Source organism: Lissotriton vulgaris, chromosome 12, assembly GCF_964263255.1.
Source record: "Lissotriton vulgaris chromosome 12, aLisVul1.2, whole genome shotgun sequence".
In the NCBI taxonomy this organism is placed as follows: domain Eukaryota; kingdom Metazoa; phylum Chordata; class Amphibia; order Caudata; family Salamandridae; genus Lissotriton; species Lissotriton vulgaris.
The window spans coordinates 146456406-146474882 of NC_141700.1; the positions used below are offsets into that span (position 1 = coordinate 146456406).

The window sequence follows — 18477 nt, forward strand, 5'->3', positions numbered from 1 at the left end:
TTTTAAACGTCTGTTTTGAAACTTCTTGCCGAGTCGCGGCTGGGGGGAGGCAGGGAGAACCTGAGGGTTGCAAATCTAAAGGGCCAGGCTCTGGGGGGGGATCCAGGGGAGAAGGCTGCTCAATTTACATAAAGGCCCGCTTTGCCTATCAAATGTGTCCAGATTGATACCAGATACACAGTTCATCTTGCGTTTAGAGAGTGCTGGGGGCTGGGCGGGGTCTCCTGGAGGTAAGAGGGGCATAAGCTCTAGATTGACTTTCCTCCCAGGGAGGGGTTTAAAGCAGTGCTCCCTGTACTTCATGAGCATCTTGTCTAGGGGGGCTGTTTCCAGCACCACTGGTTTTGGTAGGGAGGCGTCCATAACCTCACAAAAATAGTTGTCAGTGGGGAGGTAAGTAATAGAATTCTCCTCTAGGTAAGTCTCCTCAAAGTCGTTCATATTGGCCAATAGCATGAGGCAAATGATTGAGTAGGTTTCCAAACAGGATGAGCCAGTAGCAACTCAGGCCAATGGCTGCAAGTACGCTGGGATACCAGCATATTCACTGAGGGGGTTATATAGTGGGGATCTTCCAAACCAATATAATCAGCCCATGAGGCTAATAACAGGAATAGGCCCTGCTGGACACCGATCGCCCACTTAAAATACCTTGGACAGATGGACTCACCTGGGCAGGTGTCAGTGCTCACAAAGGATCAAATGCCATAAGCACCGCAAATACAGCCGCCCCCCTCTCCTGGAGGGCGTGGAAGCTCCAGGCGTGTGGGGCACAAACAGATTTTCAGCACCCGGCCGCGCTGCAGATAAAGGCAATTGAATGTGCACGCCGTCTCTGGGCAGTGAGACACGCTGAGCGGGATGAATTAAGCGGCTCCCTTTAATGGCCAGAGTCCAACACCGCAAAGACCCCAGGCACTACAGTGCATCGATTAATTTGACAACGTCACGTAGGAACGACAAATATTCCTGCGGCCATGTAATGTAAGTGGAGTCACATCCCATGCATAAATACATAAAAAAAATATTTTAACACCACTATGAATCTGATAAAAGTGACCGATAAGAAGGCCAAGTGGCGAGAGGCACTTAACTAGTTTGCTGAGCAGCGAAGAAAGAGGAGGCAGCAAAAGCAACGTGGAATCATGGAGGGAGCCTGACATTGTCTGATTGGATGTTGCTATATTCTTGAACTGTTAGCTTTTCACTTGGGTTTATGGGAAATTAATTCTGTTAATGTTTTAAATAATGGCGGCTGAATTAATAAACCAAGAACAGAGTAATCCTCTCATCTGTTTTGATATAGAATTGCTTCTCCACTAGTCCTGCTGAATATGAGTTAACAAAGGAACGTGGATTTGTTTATTTTGTTGGGTAGAATAGCGAAATACCTACAGTGCTTGGTCAAGTTTGCCTCCTCCCCATACTTGGGGGTGGGCCTTGTAAGCATCCCTGCAGGGTTTTTTTCTTCAGAAAAAAAGGAAAAGTGGTGCTATTTTTGGAAAAGGTTTATATGTTTGCGAGAGAAAGGGAGGCTGTGCAGCTGTTAAGTTTATCTTCCAGGTTTCTTAGAGTACCCTGCTCTGTTCACTGTACAAGACTTAACATCATGAGTGAGGTTGGCTGGTGCCCAACTACATAGCATAAAGAGAAACCTTAACATATTCTGTCTCCAGCCTGAAGGAAGAAGATCCAAAACTTTTGTGGTTGGTCACGTGATTTGGCAGGAACTTCTTGTTTAAAATCTTGATCCGTAGCTCTTTAAAATTTAAAAAATCACCCCTTATGGTTGTTGTTTGGTCCTTTTCTGTTCGGTCTTTTGGAGATCAAAGAATCCTGGAGAAGGTTCTAGTGTGGCAGGTTCATGGTTTTGAACCTACTGGGGTACATGAACATTTTTAAAAAGTCCAGCTTTCTACTCTAGTAAACTGAAATAATATATTTAGGAAGCTGGCTCAAAAATCTGATATACAGTGTAAAGAGCCCCGGTTTTCTCTTATGAGTGGACAGGGGCTTGCTGTGGCAATCCCAAAGTGCTCTGTTAGAGGGTACTGTGGTCGAGTAGGCTTAGGCTTAACACAGAGGAGTGCAAGACATCTGAAAATACACACAGTGGACACTAAATGACGAGTCAAAAAGCAGATCCAATTCATCAAAATTGCTGAGAACATCTGGTTTCCAAGCTAACCTGCTGTCTCTTCGGAGACGAGGCGAATGCTGCCCTTGATCGCTTTAAAGACTTGTGGACAATGGCCAAGTCTTTGAGCCTCACTACAGCCCCCAGGGCTTCATCCACTTTCCCTTCCTTTCGTGGCAACGGAAGGGGATACTAGCCGCGCCAACCCTATTCCGACCAGAGGGCTCCGCAAGTTCAGCAACCCCTGCAGGCCGTGGATGGGGGTATACTTTCTTTTTCTCTAACTAGTTGGCCATATCTTGAACAGGTTCTTTAAGATGTCCCCACAGACCCATAGACATTTGTTGTGTTATACGTGGATGGGGCTCACCTCAGGGGTCTGGGAACCAGAAGTTGAGTTAAGCTACCATACCCTCCTCCACCGTAAAACCTTTCTAGTCCGATTCCCCAGTATCATTCTCGGCCAGTTGGTGACAGAATACTCCATCTCCACCACTGACGAAACATCACGTCGGACAGGTTGATGCTGCAAATAGTCCGAAGGGGTTACTCCCTCCCCTTCGAAACTGCCCCTTCTTCTATGCCTCCAGCATACGATCGGCTGATAGAGGATCACCTTGCGTTGATACGCGAGGAAGTCAGTGCTCTCATGGCCAAGAGAGCTATAGAGAGGGTCCCCGGGCCTGAAGTAGGCAGTGGTTGCTATTCCCACTACTTCCTGGTCTCCAAGAAGGAGGGGGGCCTTTGTCCTATCCTACACCTCAGAACCCTCATCTCTTCCTCAAAAATCAGAAGTTCAAGATTCTCACCCTTGCTCAGGTCCTGTCTGCCTTGGACCCAGGAGACTGGATGGTAGACCTGGACTTGCAAGATGCCTACTTCCTTATCCCCATCCGGCCTGCATATCGGTGCTACCTACGGTTTAAGTTGGGCCATGAGAACTTTGTTTGCGATGCTCCCCGTTGGCCTCACCAGTACCCCTCGGGTGTTCACAAAGGTGATGATGGTGGTCGCAGCTCATCTACGGAGGCCTGGGGTTCCAGTCTTCCCCTATCTTAACGACTGGTTGTTGAAGGCTGGCAAACAGTTGTCTCCCACCTCCAGACAACGGCAAATCTCTTGCATTCGCTGGGGTTCACTATCAACGTGCCGAAGTGTCACCTGGCTCCCTCTCAGTCGCTTCCCTTCATTGGGACGATGCTGGACACAGTGCAGTTTCAGGCCTATCCTAATGAGAAGCAATTCCAGGATATTCAGGCTATGATACCAGTGTTTCACCAAAATCCAGGATAGAGTTTGAGACTGACTCTGAGGCTGTAGGGACTTGTAGCATCCTGCATCCTGTTAGTGACCCATGCACTGTGGCACATGCTGGCTTTGCAGTGGGACCTGAAGTTCCAGTGGGCACAGCATCGAAGAAATCTCACCGACCTGGTTCATTTTTCAGAGGGCACTGTGAAAGATCTGCAGTGGTGGATGAAGGACCACAAATGATTCAATGGCAGACCCCTCTCCCTTCTCCACCCAGATCTCATGGTAGTGACTGACACGTCCCTTCTGGGCTGGGGTGTCCATCTGGGAGAGGTGCAAATCTGGTCTCCGGCAGAAGCCATTCTCCATATCAACCTGCTGGAGCTTCGGGCAGTCTGGCTGGCACTCAAAGCCTTTTTGCCGTCAATAAGGGTAAGGCTTGGTCAAGAGTTCACAGACAACACTACCGGCATGTAGTACTGCAACAAACAGGACGGTGTGGGTTTTTGGACCCTTTGTTAAGAGGCCGTGCTTCTATTGACTTGACTGGAACATCGGGGCATTTCGCTGGTGGTACAATACCTGCCTGGTTCTCTGAATGCCAGGGCGGACAAGCTCAGCCGAAGGTGCCTTGCGGATCATGAATGGCGTCTCCATCTGGAGGTGGTACAAGGTCTCTTTCAGCGGCGGGGAGAGCCTTGGTTAGATCTGTTCGCCTCCAAAGAGAACGCGCAATTTCAGCTGTTCTGAGCTTTGGCGATCCTAGACTGCACTCGCTCGGTGAACCTTTTCGTCGCGAGTAAAGCTCAGGCCTCCTATATGCCTTTCCACCCATACCACTTCCACCCAAAGTCCCCCAAGAAGATTAGGAGCGACCGGGCACAGGTTATTCTTGTAGCTTCGGTCCGGGCAAGAACAGTGTGTTATCCGAGTTTATGGAGAACCTGTCCACTCTCCGCCTCCTTGCATGTAGATTGAATGGCAACAGTTAACAGCTTTTGACCTTCCTCCTAAAGTCTGAGAGGTTATCTTGGCAACCAGGCATCCCTCTACAAAGTTAGTATACGCCTGCCAATGGAACAAGTTTTATAAATATTGCTCAGACCGGTCTATTGGGCCTCTATCTGCTCCATTATCTGAAGTCCTTCTCTTCATTCGTTCTTTGGCCTAGCAGGGCTCTGATCTGGGCACTTTGAAGGGCTATCGTTCAGCCTCTTCTTCGGCTGCCTGATTAGCCATGCTTATTCAAATCTCCTATAGTGCAAGAGATTTTTGAAGGGGCTAACCCATTTCTTTCCCCCTTCACCTTTCATCATGCCACAGTGGGACTTTTAAATTGATGCTCACCTTTTTGATGTGTGCACCATTTGAGCCGCTGCTTAACTGTCTTCTGCGGTTACTCACCATCAAGACTGCTTTTTTGGTGTCAATAACCTCTGCCAACAGAGTCTGAGAACTACAGGTGCTATCCTCAAATTCTCCTCACCTAACGTCCTATCCGGATAAGGCAGTACTCCAGACTAGAGCATAAAAGAGCATACTCTTTCGACATGTTCGAATCAGAGTTCCATGGTGCATGACCAACTCTTTATAGGGTACGTGGGTGCAAGGAGAGGCCGTGCTGTCCAGAAGAGGACTATATCCCAATGGGTTATCCTCTGTATTAAAATTTGTTGCGCCTTAGCGAAGGAGCACCCTGAAGGACTTTGGGCCCACTCCACCAGGGAAAAGCGCCCACCACGGCTCTCCAACGTGGTGTCCCAGTTTTGGATATATGCCAAGCAGCCACATGGTCATCTCTGCACACATTTGCCAGATTCTACTGCCTAGGTTCCCAGGTTTGCCGAGAGGGCATCTTTGGTTGCTCTGTTTTACAGGATTTGCAGGTCTGAACCATTCCGCAGTCCCTAGGCCGGGATGGTATTTCTTGGGTATCTGTTCAAAGGTAAGGAATCTGCAGCTAGATGTCTCTAGTAATTACCTTCAGTAACGCCTTATCTGGTAGAGACATGATCTAGCTGCAGATTACTTAACGACTCCCCCATCCTCCGCACACCGCAGAATTGTGTTAAGTTTCGTGGATGCCCCATTCAGGGCCCAAGCTGTTAATTTTTTAGCACACCATGGTGAGTCACTTCATAGCTTTGCGCTTCTGCTGTGGAAAGTCATGAAAAGTACTGACATCAGCGAGCCGGAGTGGCGGCTATATTGGTGACGTGGACGTCAGAACAGCGTTACGCGGGGTCGACCGACTCCACCTACCGGCACACAGGAATGCTACGTAAAATCTTCCGGATCCAGCCTGACGCCTGGAATTTCAAAGGTAAGGATTCTGTGGTTAGATCATGTCTCTACGAGAACGCATTACCGAAGGTAAGTAACTTGTACATCTGCTTTTATGAATCTTAACCATCATCCCCAGCAATAAAGTGGGACTGGGAACACATTTTGTCTTCAGCTTCTAGGTTATGAAATTATCACATGAATAGGATTTCCTTCTCCTATATCTAACACATTCCATCCACTGTCGAAGAATCCTCATTATGTCAAAAGTTTAATTGTACTTAGTATTTATCTTGACAGTATGAAAGTAATTTCAAATACCAAGCAGCTCTCACCTACACAACTGTTGGCACAATCATGACAATTTCCAAGCAGCTTGTAGTCGTAGTTTTAATTTGTTGCCACATATCACAAAAATACCCACAATCCAGGCTGTCAAAAGCCTGTTTGAAGGAAAATCAGCTACTGCTTCCTTTCTTCAAATTCCTCAAATTAATTATATTTGATGTAACCACATAAACAGACCATCATAAGACACTACTTCTGGATTCTGACGCCAGACAAGATACTAAAGTCTGGTGTCTCCCTGGATAGCTTTGACATTTTAATTTTTTTCCCCTCTTGTTAATGTGTTTTTTCGGTCTTCCACGGTCTTCTGTATGGGTGGCGTGAAAGGGTCAAACTCTCTGTTCTCTTGTAGTATTTGAGTAATAATGAACCTATAATGAAAAGAGAAAAGTTACTTGACTTTATGTCTAGATCCACATTATGCTAGTGATAAATAACCATTTTGACTTCCTGTTGAAGCTAACTCAATGAAGATCTCTGTAAAAATGTGTCTAATGTTCTCTGCAAGACATTGAGGGGTCCCTAAGGAGCCTTCCTGGCCAACTTAGGGTGTCCAATTATTCACTGAATCCTATACCTACTTAACGACATTGCCTTGTTATGCATATTGAAATGATACATTCTAGTGACCTAAAAGCTCCCAATTGTTTAAGCTAGGGCTTGATTCTAATTGATTTCAGTAAAGAATGTTTTCAGATCTTCATATGTGAAAGCTATTACGTTTTTATCTTGAATGAAGGTTACCTAGTTAGAATTAAGTTATTTTCTTTTTTGTGTGGAACATCTTACCTATGGCGTTTGTTTTTATTTCATTATTGCCCTGGGGTTACTTTACGTAGCTGTACGAGGTGGGAACTTTCTTACTGGTCTATAATTGACACGGGATTGTTACAAACTAATCTGTTAGTGGTACACTTCACATAGTGAACCCTCCAAGTCTATTGTTTCTATGATTTTCTTTTTGCTCTGACAAAATGTGTAACTTTTGTCATGTTATCTTGTTCTTGTGGCTTAATCCCCTTATCACATATTGTACCAATTGGAGGTACTTGTAAAAAATATATATACCCACATGCACTTCAATGAGAAACCTGTCCGAAATACAGAACTGTGAAAACAAATATTTCTGGTCCCAGTGGGGGTATATCTCACGGCATTGAAAGAAGAGATCACAGTACTCACTTTTATTTCAGAATGCTTTGAAGTAAAGAAGGGCTTGTTCACAGTGCCTGCTCATCATAGCAAGAACTTCGCTCCTTCATCTTTGTTTCTTTATTGCTCTTCACAGCACATCCACAGTCGCAGTGCCCTGGAGTGTGCCTATCGGACTCACCTGATTGCAGGCATTGGCTTCTACCAGCACCTACTACTCTACATTCAATCACATTACCAGTTGGAGCTACAGTGCTGCATTGATTGGACACATGTGACTGACCCACTTATAGGTGAGTGACTCATTAAAGATTCACAATTTGAGGTACCGTTATTTTTGTTACGGTCCTTCTCACATTTTTCTGTCTAGTTATTTCACCCCATAACTAGAGCATAAGAGGAATCTCGTGTATCTTCAACCCACTAGTCCCCATTTGGCAGAATGAGGGCTTCTCATTATTATGCAGTCATTTAAATTTATGGCTGGTACTAAGAAATCTCAGTGTGTGAAATTAACAAAGTAAAGAAATTCACTGATTGTGTTAGCCATAAATTCATGTTCAAATGGTCGGTGACTTACAGAAATTCTTTAATTTTTTTCTTGAAGTTTTTAAAGCCATAAAATGTTCGAGAAAAGCTTGCGCAAACTCAACTTATACTAATGTTATTTTGTGAAATCTCAATAAAATGGTCTGAAAGGTCCTACACTACTACTTTATAGGCATTTAATTTTTAATGGGCAATTTGCATTTTTGATTGTTGTAGTGTATGCCTCTTGTCTCACCTTTCCTTTATTCTTAAAGTTTATTATTTACATTTGGTGGTAAAAACAAGGGATGGGTCTTTAGGAAGTGTACCATTTCTGTTGCAGTTGGCAATTTGTTTTATTTTCATAGTTTTTACTTGGTCTGAAAAAAGTAGGGAATGGGTGTGAAAGCCCCATACAACTTGGCAATGTAAATAGGATTCAGTTTGGTACTAGAATGTCAAACTCTTAATAACCTAGTACAATGCACAAACACCCACACTTTGAGTCCATGACTTCAGATACAGCTTTTAGCTTTCTTCATTCTCCTTTTTCAGTTTAAAGTTGTTTTTTAAAAATAAAAATTTCAATGTGGACTAAAGGTTTTTTTTTCTTCATTTTTGGTACGTTGTAAATATGGTCATTGGCAAATCTTAATTTTACTGAGCAAACAAATGCAAGTTTTTGCTCACAAAATCATCCATTATCTTTATTTTTTTTTATATCAAAAGGTAGGGTGTTTAGGAAAGAGGTTTTTCTATCATTAACGTATTTCTGGTAGTCATAAAAAATATACATGCGAACATGTCGTTTTCAAGAAGTTATTTTCCTCGTGCAGTTTCAAAATTGTAATTAATTGGTTAAAAAAATAACCTTGCACTTCAGAGGCAACTTTTTCTCTTTTAATTTATAGTAATAATTAAAGAGTATTTCTTTTGATAAAGGACATGTGACTAAAACACTGATCTAAAATGAAAAATTACCTCTTTGTCTGCCTCACATATCTTACGTGCCCCTTCACTGTTTGCCTAAGATCTGGGCACATACTGGAGAAAAAGTCTGACATTGGGGTGTTCCCTGGCAGTCCTGGAGGTTGAACTTGGCTTCAACAAAAGATGAAATTGACAACACACTTTTAAGAATCCTAGATGCTGTACTGTTACCAAGCACTGTGGGTGCTGCCATTTAAATTTTTTCTCTTGTGGGCTTTAGGAAAATGCTCAGTCGCTTGATACAGTCTAACTTACTTTATAACCTTTTTATGCCAAGGGTGGCGTTATTATTTTCTCCTTTTATTTGTAGTTTTTCTTTCTCCTTTTCCGCTCTAGTCTAACCATGAAGTTAGCACTCTTAAAGAGATGTCTTTGTGGTGCAATTAATTGCAGAAAGGATAGACATGACATTTGCTTAGTATGTCTTGCTAAATTTTATAGTTTAGAAATGTGAAATCTGTCAGGAGAAACCCTTTAGTAAAGGAAGTGGTAGACTGCAAGTAAGACTCTAAGCTAAACTGGGTGAACATGGCAGTGCAAGAAAAGATTCCTGCTTGAGTGCTTCTCTGATGGGGACTTTGGTATGATATATTTTTCTCCGATACATGAGGAACTGAGATGTGACCCTGGGGGCTCCTCGAATCATCAGTCTGTGTGCTCACAGTTAATATCACGGTACCCTGAGGTTACAATTTAGCTTTACGCTTTTTTTGTTCAAGACCACGGAGGCCTCTTGTTTTGTGTAAGGGCATGTCACTGTTGATGTAGATGACCTACACCTTAATAAAGGATTCCCTTTCAGCACCTTCAATATTGAGTGCAAAGCTCCACTGATCAGTATTAAATGTAGGAGAAGAATTTGGTAACTCTCCCCAAACTCAAGCTTATTATTTATTCATCTGCTAGAACTAGCAAAGCGCTTAAAGATAGCATAGTGAGGGTGTAATGGCTATAAATTGTGATGTTACAATTTTTCCTTGTTTTCCCTGTTATTGAGAAACTTGGCTTCTGTGATATTACCAACGTAATGTGCACTAGATCCCAGCATTTTAAAATAACTATTTTAAAATAAATATTTTGGATTACTGTGTTAATTGCTATATGCTGCTCTAGGAGGACATTCTGTTTTTTGACGCTGTTTGTGCAGGGCTCAAGCCTTGTTTTGTCTTTGTATTTGTTAGAAAACGTCAGCTGTGTTTCTAAAAAGACAACATTTTTCATGGTACTTGCATTGGCAGTAACTAAGCATGGATCCATTTAGGTGGCTGCCCCACCACCCGTTCTGCTTGTGCCATGATATGGGCTCACATCATGTTCCCGGGGCAGGGTGACATCACATAGACTGATCGTCATGAGATGGGAAATGCATATGGTCTGCCTTTTTTATAATGTTTTTTTTTTTAAAGAAAAATCTGTTCTGCTGCTGGCCACTAAATGCTCCACTATCCTTCATTTCTAAACCCTACCATGAGCTTGTTGTCGGGACGTGGGTTGTGGACCTGCTGCTGAACACTGAATGCTGCACTATCCTCCCTTCCCATACTCCACCACTTGCAGATTGTTGTTACATGAGTGTCTTTGGCACAGTGTCACAAGTGGTTATGGCTCAGAATAAAGCACTGCCAAAGAAGTTCAAAGGCATGTTTTCCCTTGATGCAAGGGTGTGTACAGGCATGCTATAATTGTGTGCTTTGCCGGTGTCTGGAAGCTATGCAAAGTAATCTCAGTATGTATTTTAGGCTCTGTCAAGCAACAGAAGTATCTCTGACCTGTGGAATCTGCTGCAAAGCCTCACGGCACCCCCTGGGCATACTGTTATTTTTTTTTTTATTATTAAAACCATTTATTATGCGCCTGGTTACCCAAAAACAGTGTGTCCCCGCGCTGTATACTGCACAAAAAAGCTAAAGGCGAGACAGAGGTAAAACATTTAAGGACTTATAATGGCACCGGGATTAATCATGGGGGAAAAGAAAGGTTTTGAGTTTTCTTCGGAACATGCTCTCGGAAGGCTCCATCCGAAGATCGAGCGGGAGATCGTTCCAGCATTTAGCCGCTAAAAATCTGAATGAGCGTCCGCCCATCCTGGCTCTGGTGATTTTAGGAAGTTTGAACATCATCCTGCCGGCTGATCTCAAGTCTCTGGTGGGGCGGTGTAATGTCAGAAGGTTAAGGAGATAGGCCGGACCTTTGCCCTGAGCTATACGATGAGCGAAACAAAGGGACTTAAATTTAATCCGCTCTCTTATAGGTAACCAGTGGAGTTTGGATAGAGCTGATTTACCTGATGCTCTGCGGGGAAGTTTGAGTACTAGGCGAGCTGCGGCATTTTAAGTACATTGAAGTTGGTGTAATCCTTTTTGGCTCAACCCTAGGAGCAGAGCATTACCGAAGTCAAGGTGGGGGGTACCAAGGCATGCACAATAGTCTTTCTTGAGTCAATTGGCAAAAGATCCAGGATCTTACGGAGAGCTTTCAGTATACTGAAGAATCTAGCTGTTACTTTGTTTACGTGTGTTTTATATGAGAGATCTGAGTCCAGTGTTATCTCCAAATTGCGCACTGACTCCACAGGACGAGGGGGACTGCCCAGTTCCATAGGCCACCACATATGCGACCATACTGAAGCAGATTTCCCAACTACCAACAACTCGGTTTTATCGCCATTGAGGCGTAGACAGTTGTGGTTCATCCAAGCTGATACCGATGATAAGCAGCTCGAAGTTGATGGCATCTTCTCTACACTCAGGCGTGAGCTTCAGTAGTAGTTGTGTGTCGTCGACCTAGCTGACAATGCCCACCCCAAAACTCTCAACTATGCAGACCAGGGGAGCCATGTAAATGTTAAATAAGGTGGGGCTCAAACTCGAGCCCTGTGGAACCCCGTGGCCTACACTTCTGCGAGAGGATTTAAAGGGGGGGCAATGCATTTGGAAACTTTTGTTGGTCAGGAAAGACTCTAGCCAAGCCAAGACAATTCCCTTCACTCCAATACCTGCCAACCGAGACAGCAGCGTTGAGTGCAGCACGGTGTCAAACGCTGCACTGAGATCTAATAAAACTATCGCTGCTGTCTCTCCATCGTCCACGATACTCCTCAAGCCTTCGGTGGAAAAAAGTAGGGCTGATTCTGTGGAGTGACCTGCTCTAAAGCCCGATTGAGTGGGGTGCAGGAGAGAATGTTCCTCCAAGTAGCTCATGAGCTTCTTATTCACCACCTTCTCAACGACGTTAGCGCAGAAAGGGAGGAGGGAAATGGGGCGGAGGTTCTGAAACTGAGTGATGTGAATATTGGTTTTTTTTTTAGGGGGATAACCTGAGCAGTTTTCCACGCGTCCAGTACCTGACATTCTTTAAAGGAGAGCAATGTAATGAGACTAATATGATCAAATATTGTAGTTTCCAGTACTCCTTTAAAGCGAGCCGGGGGGCAGACATCGCTGGGTGAGCCAGATTGGATGCTGTTGGCAATGCTCACTAGTTCTTGTTTCTCTGGAGTGACAAAACAAGAGAGGCAGGGGGTCTCCGTGTGGGTGTTTATAACTACTGCGTGTTTAAACGGCTGGATGTCCTCTTTCGTGAATGTGGCATGGTTTTTGTCAATCTTACCTATGAAGAAGTCTGCAATAGAATCGCACAGCTCTTCAGAATAGGTATCTTGGGCATCCAGCCTGGTAGGAACCGTGAGCTCTCTGTAGATGGTAAAGAGTTCTTTAGTACGGTTCTTAGCAGAGTCTATTCTATTTTTAAGGTAGCAGCTTTTTTCTGCTCTCAGCATTTTCTTATAAGTATTGAGTTCTCTTTTGTAATACAGTTTGTCCTCGGGGTTATAGTGTAATCTCCACCTACGTTCTAGATTTTTGCATCTGGATCTGGCTAATTTAAGTGGTTCTGAGAACCAAGGGGCAGTTTTCGATTGCCTAGCAGGGGGTTTGGTTGTCCATGGCGCGATCTCATCGAGTGCGGCGGTCACCCATGTTTCATATTTATTCCAGGCCTCCTCCAGGGAGTTGCTTTGGGAAGGGAGATTTTTTTGGAGAGCACATCTAAAATCTTCTTGATTAAAGTTTTTCAATTTTCTTCGTTTCATGGGGGGGGGGGGGGATTTAGAAAGAGTGATGTCTAAAAGGGTTTTATCTACTGTGAACGGGATGATAAAATGATCCGACCAGATTATTCTAACCGGAGTAGAAACATCAATACCATCCCAGTTCGCAAAAATGGGATCTAGGAGATGACCATGTTGATGGGTGGGGGACGTAGATTTAAGGTTGAGGCCCAAAGATGTAAGAGCATCAGCCACATCCTGCGCTTCCCTGCAACCCGTGTCATCAAAATGGAGATTAAGATCTCCTAGAATAATAAATCTTTTGTATCGCAGGGCGGCTTGAGTAATGCACTCTAAAAGCTGGTTGCCAAACTGCCCTGCCGCCCCCGGTGGCCTATACACCAACAGCCCATGAATGGCATTTCTAGGCCCTATATTAATAGTGAATAAGCCACTTTCGCTATTATGTAAGGTGGCCTTCTCTAGGGTGCACTCTAGTTCCGATTTGCACATGAGGGCTAAACCCCCCCCCCCTCTTTGTTTGTGTCTGTCTAAACGAAGTAGACGGTACCCGGGAGGAGTTGCCTCAAGTGCCTCGGGAGACGAGTCCTCGTCCATCCAAGTCTCGGTAAGGAAGAGCACATCAGGGTTCTCAGCAACTAATAGATCATGTATTTCGAGCTTATGTTTTTTCAATGACCTGCAGTTTAGTAATATCATATTGGCTTTGGATGCATTATAAGCGGTCGTTCTAGGGGATGAGAGAGCTTGTTTACATGTTCCGCATGTCGGCGGCAGTGTATCAGCTTGAAAAGAGTGGGCAAAGTCAGTAAGCACACTGGGGCGCATTAGTAGTAGCTCCTGTTGAGTATATGGTATAGAGAGCCTAGATGGTACCAACCCGTCATGAGGAGCCGCCCCACGCCCCGGTCTGTCGCGGACGGGCGCTGACGGGCTGGACTCAGGCGCGAATCCGGCGCGCCCGCTGAACGCGTCCGCTGTGCGGAGTCATAGCCGTTTGTTTTTATACTGGTGGCTTAGTCCACCAAGGGAGTCAAGCCCTACCCAAGATGGCCGCCGCCGTCCCTTCGCCCGAGACCCAGGTAGACCAGCCCTTAAATCGGCCAGACACTCTGGGGGGAGGGGGGGGGAGGGGGGGGGCAGCGCTGGATAAGGAGAGAGCAGCAAAGTTTGTTTTTAAAAGCACAATTTTCACCAGTGCCTTCACCCTAAAATCAGTGAGGCGCCTGGCGTCGCGAAAATCGTCGCGCTAGTGCTGGGGGGAAAGGACACACAGGGCAATTCACATAAATGTTAAAATCTGGTAGCAGAGCAAATAAAATAAAAGACCGCCCGGCTCAAGCCTCAGGCGATTAGTGCAATATATATATTATAAATATATTTGAAGACATTTTAGGTGAGGTCCCAGTCGTCTGTGCATGCTGCCTCACAGCACTTTGCAGAGTTTTCAGCAGTTGTTCTACTTTAGGTGCACTGAGCTCCCTTCGAAGGGGCCCTCGGGGCAGCCTCTTCCCTCTAATTCTCTTTATAGGTCTCGCCTGAGACAGAGCATTCATTATCTGTAGCAAGACATGTTATCTTACAGTGGCCTTAGATCCCCACACCTCTTGTTTTCTGTGCTCCATGTTAAGCCTCTTCTCTGGGTGTCTTCCTACTACCCCATGTTGCCTTCTCGCATATGTGCTTTCTCCTTCTAAGCTCCACGTTGCAGTTATTTCCTAGTTTGTTCCCGCCTGCAACCATTAATTTCTTCTACCCTTCCAGTGCCCTTGTTTTGTTCCTCCCCACCTGCATTAAAAACCCACACCCGGTGTTGCTTCCAAACCTCCGTGCCCCTGTATTCCTTCCCCCACACACTTAAAAAAAAGAAAGATCTTTGTACATTTTTTTTGTTTTTAGTTACCTATCAAACTTGTGTCGGTAACTAAAAAGGAAAAAGATGCAACTTTTTAATTGAAAAAAAACCCCTTTTTTAGCCATGCAGCACAGCATTGGGGATACTGTGCAGCATGGCTAAAACAATTAGCAAAACCAAGAAGGTCCCAAAGGTGAGACTTGTTTGCTTTGCTAATGCTTGTTTTGGGAGTTTTTGCAGATACTAAACAGCTTTGCCAAAAAGCATAGCTAAAGTGAGTAGACCTAAAGACAAGACCTTTTTTGCTTTACTGAAGCTCGTTAGGTTTGACTTGCAATGGCGCTTGCGCCATTCAAGTCTCGCATTGTAGCTTCACATTCTCTAAAGCCTTTTGGTTTTGTCTCCTTCAGCAACTTGTTTCCCAAATACTTTCAGCAAGTGGCTCGAGTCCTTGTCAGTCACGGTCTGACCAGGCCACAGGAGTATTTTAGTCTAACCATTATGTTGACCGTTTGTATATATCCTCTGTTGCTGTTGGAATGCATTAGGCTATTTTACATCTGATAAGTACACTTTTTGATTGCACATTTGATTATTGTATCCGTGCATTGTATACACAAAACATTAATTTATTATTTGAGCCTAGGCAGAGCACATGCGGGGTCTGCAAGACCTGCTGTAATCAACAAAACAACTTTTTTTCCTACCTGCTGCTTACCATAAGTTGACTCCAGTGTTGCTCTTCTTTGCTGCCTCCTTACTCGTTCCCGCAGCAGATAAGTCGCTGCTGTTGAAGGCTGAGGAGCAGCGGCCAAGTACAGTTCACTTATGCTTTCATTGTTTATCTGTTGTTTGGGAGAACTCTTTTTCTTCTGCTGCACTACAAGCCGAAGTAGTGTGTTTGGTGCCATGCGGGATCAGCTTCTGTGACCGTCTTTAAAAAATAATTGAAAAGAATTGACATCATTTTCTGCTTGTCACTACCTAATCTCCCCTTGCAGCGCCTTCCCTCCACTGCCTCCCGTTGCTGCTAGTCTTTCTGCTTTCCCTTGGTTCGTGTATCAGCATGGTGTTTGCTTCACAAACCCCATCCTTCATGTTTTGAACAAGCAAAGAGGTTTTATTTGTTTTGTCACAGTGCACGTCTTTGGTTCATTAGCAATAAATCCAACAGATCACATGGATCTACCTGCCTCACCACGGTGAAGAGATCCACTTCTGAATATGATGAACCCCACCCCCTTCCACGCCACCACACTCCTCTCACACCACCTACCACCGTACAGTGTTCACTTCTTCTGCTCGGGCGCTGGCAGCTGCCCCTCCCCTCTTTCTTTCTTCCTTCCTCTTATTCCTTCACTTTGTCTCTTTCTGTCTCTCTTGCACCCCTCACATGCTGAAAAACGTGACTTCAACAAACTGCTCTTACCCTCTTTTTCCTATCCTTTACTTTATTTGACCCCCCTGTGAAATGGATCCAAAAAAACTCCCACTTTTGCTGAAAATGTCTATTTCTGACATCTTTCTTTTCCGAAGTGCAGCCTCGGGACGTAGAGAAAAGAAGGTTCTAAATACGAAAAATAAATACAAAAATAAATAAAGCAAGACAGAGTTGTCGGCCACATTGGTTCTATTCACACCCACACAGATTTGTGCCACTTTCGAGGTTGCCAGTGAAGCGCTACTTTTGTTTTCTAGTGTTTCTTTGAACAAAATTCATGGAAGAACTGCAATACCTGGATGATGAGTTGAATGGAAAATGTTTAATGAGATCCAAATCAGATGTTTTCTTATTTTAGCTTATAAAATGTTTACTACAGCTGTGTTCAGGGATGTGGTCTTTTTAAACCATACTGCTTAATTTTGTACGGTTATAAGCGATGGACATCAAAACGTGTCCCTTACGGGCCCTGTTGTCATGTCCTTAACTGTGCAAAAACAGTCATTGATTTCTGAATAGTAAGTGTAAAAGTGTGAAGGTAACCTTGCTGTTGCTGCTTAGTTTCACATGCTTTACTTAATCTTGCGGTCCCAATGAGTGTTTGCTCTTTCTAGGATGTTACTTTTTTTAGGTCGATGGCTGCGCATGCGCAGTCTCTCTGGCGAGATCTAGTGAGATTTAGGGAGATTCACTAGCTGGCTTTAAGCCCACCCCTCTTTCCCATTGGCTGGCGTCACCGTTCATGCTAAATGGTGGCCAGCCATTGGGAAAGAGCTCTGTATAACGTACTCTTTTCTCTTTTTGAGCCGTCCCACTTGGACTAGCTTCCCTGACTTACTGCTGGCGTAAAAGGTTTCTTATCTTCTTTATGGGGTGAAACAGATGGCCCCATAAAGAAGAAGATAAACCTTTTATGCCAGCAGGAAGTCCGGCCAAGGCCATCCAAGTGGGACTGCAGAAATAGAGAAAAGTCGGCGTCGTGGCGAGCGCGTTTCCTCACTCCTGCTTGTGGTGTTTTCACCTGACTCACTGTGACTGTGCTTTCTCCTCTTCTCTCTTTTGGTTGCGTTCCGATCCTTCATTCCGTCCCTTTTCCCACCTCGTTCCCCTCTCTGCTTCTACTTCTCACGTTCTCGCTTCCATTCCCGTCTCATTTTGCCTCTCTTTAGTGTGAGCCTGTCTTCGTTCCTCTCCTTACCTGAGGTGCGACGCGGAGGGACGAGGGTGTGCGGGGCCTGGGAGAGGAACCTCCTCGTCCCCTCACCGAGCTTGGCTCCAGTCTCTGCCCCCTCCCTGATGCTCCCCAGTATCCTCCTCCCTACCCCCACCCCGTTCCCAGCCCCCCTCTCGTCTGCTCGTCACTCCCTGGCAGTGTCAGCCGAGGGCACCGGAGGACACATCCGGCCCATACCCGGGGCTGCTGGTAATTGGGCTGATAGCCCGGGGAGCACGCCGGGGCTGGAGGGGTGAGAGTGCACGGAGCACAGTGGTGACATGACTCTGCGCTGGGACTGGACCCCCTCATATGCCATCTCTAAGGACCCTGCTATTCAAGCCTTGCGCGCTGCTTTATCCCGCGTGCCAATGTTCTGGCTGCTGTCTTCGACCTTTAGATGCTGCTGTGAACAAGCATAATCAACACCCAAACTGGAGCCGCTGTGCTGGGAGGCATTTAAAAAGTGCACGTCCGACAGCAAGACGCTTGTACTCATAACGTTGTCTTGTGATTTTATAATTGCCTGAAAAGTGCTGGACACACAAGGAATTCTGCATGGGCTTCTTCAAACGTGTGTGTGTGTGTGTGTGCGCGCGCGTGTTTGACTTAATTCCGTACCTGTGTAAATGTAAGTTTCTCAGCTGCTGTTGTACCTGCATCACTTGTGGGTGAGATATACGCATGCAGTGTGCTATAGCTGCTGTGGATTTCTGTGAAGGATGCTTTCATTTCTACTGTTTTGTCCATGACGCAGCACTGCTAAGGCTTATGCAGGGCTATTAGAAGTACAGCAGTGTTGGTCAGTGGGGCTGGTAACAGCTTCCTATACTCCCCATCACATTGCTTTCTGAGGAGGAATAGGGGTGACAAAGACTTGACCCCCCACCCTCCATTGGGAGCATCTTCTCTCACTCAGACGTGCAATCTCATCACACATCCATACTGCAGACAGAAAGGCGCTGCCCTGTAAAGAGCCCAATTCATTACTTTATTCAGAGGGTCGGAGCGTCAGAGAGCTACAGACAATAACATGCATTAAAAATGCAATTGGTCTTGCCTTTTATTAAGTTAAAGCCATTTGCTTTGCCTTACAATACCATTAGCAAAGCAAATAGCTTTAACTTAACCAAAGGCGGGACCCGTTGCATTTTCAATGCTTGTTTTCTTCAAGGCAGCATATTACTTGTCTCTCTCGTAACCTATTTCC

General features: G+C 45.0%; 1 protein-coding gene across 1 annotated transcript in view; it reads left to right on the plus strand.

Moving 5' to 3' along the window:
• Positions 1-18477, plus strand: part of SMG5 (SMG5 nonsense mediated mRNA decay factor) — a 317166-nt gene that overhangs the window by 63525 nt on the left and 235164 nt on the right. The window contains exon 4 of the mRNA XM_086947626.1: positions 7308-7464. Coding sequence (XP_086803752.1) covers positions 7308-7464 — 157 coding nt within the window. The remainder of the gene's footprint in view (positions 1-7307; positions 7465-18477) is intronic.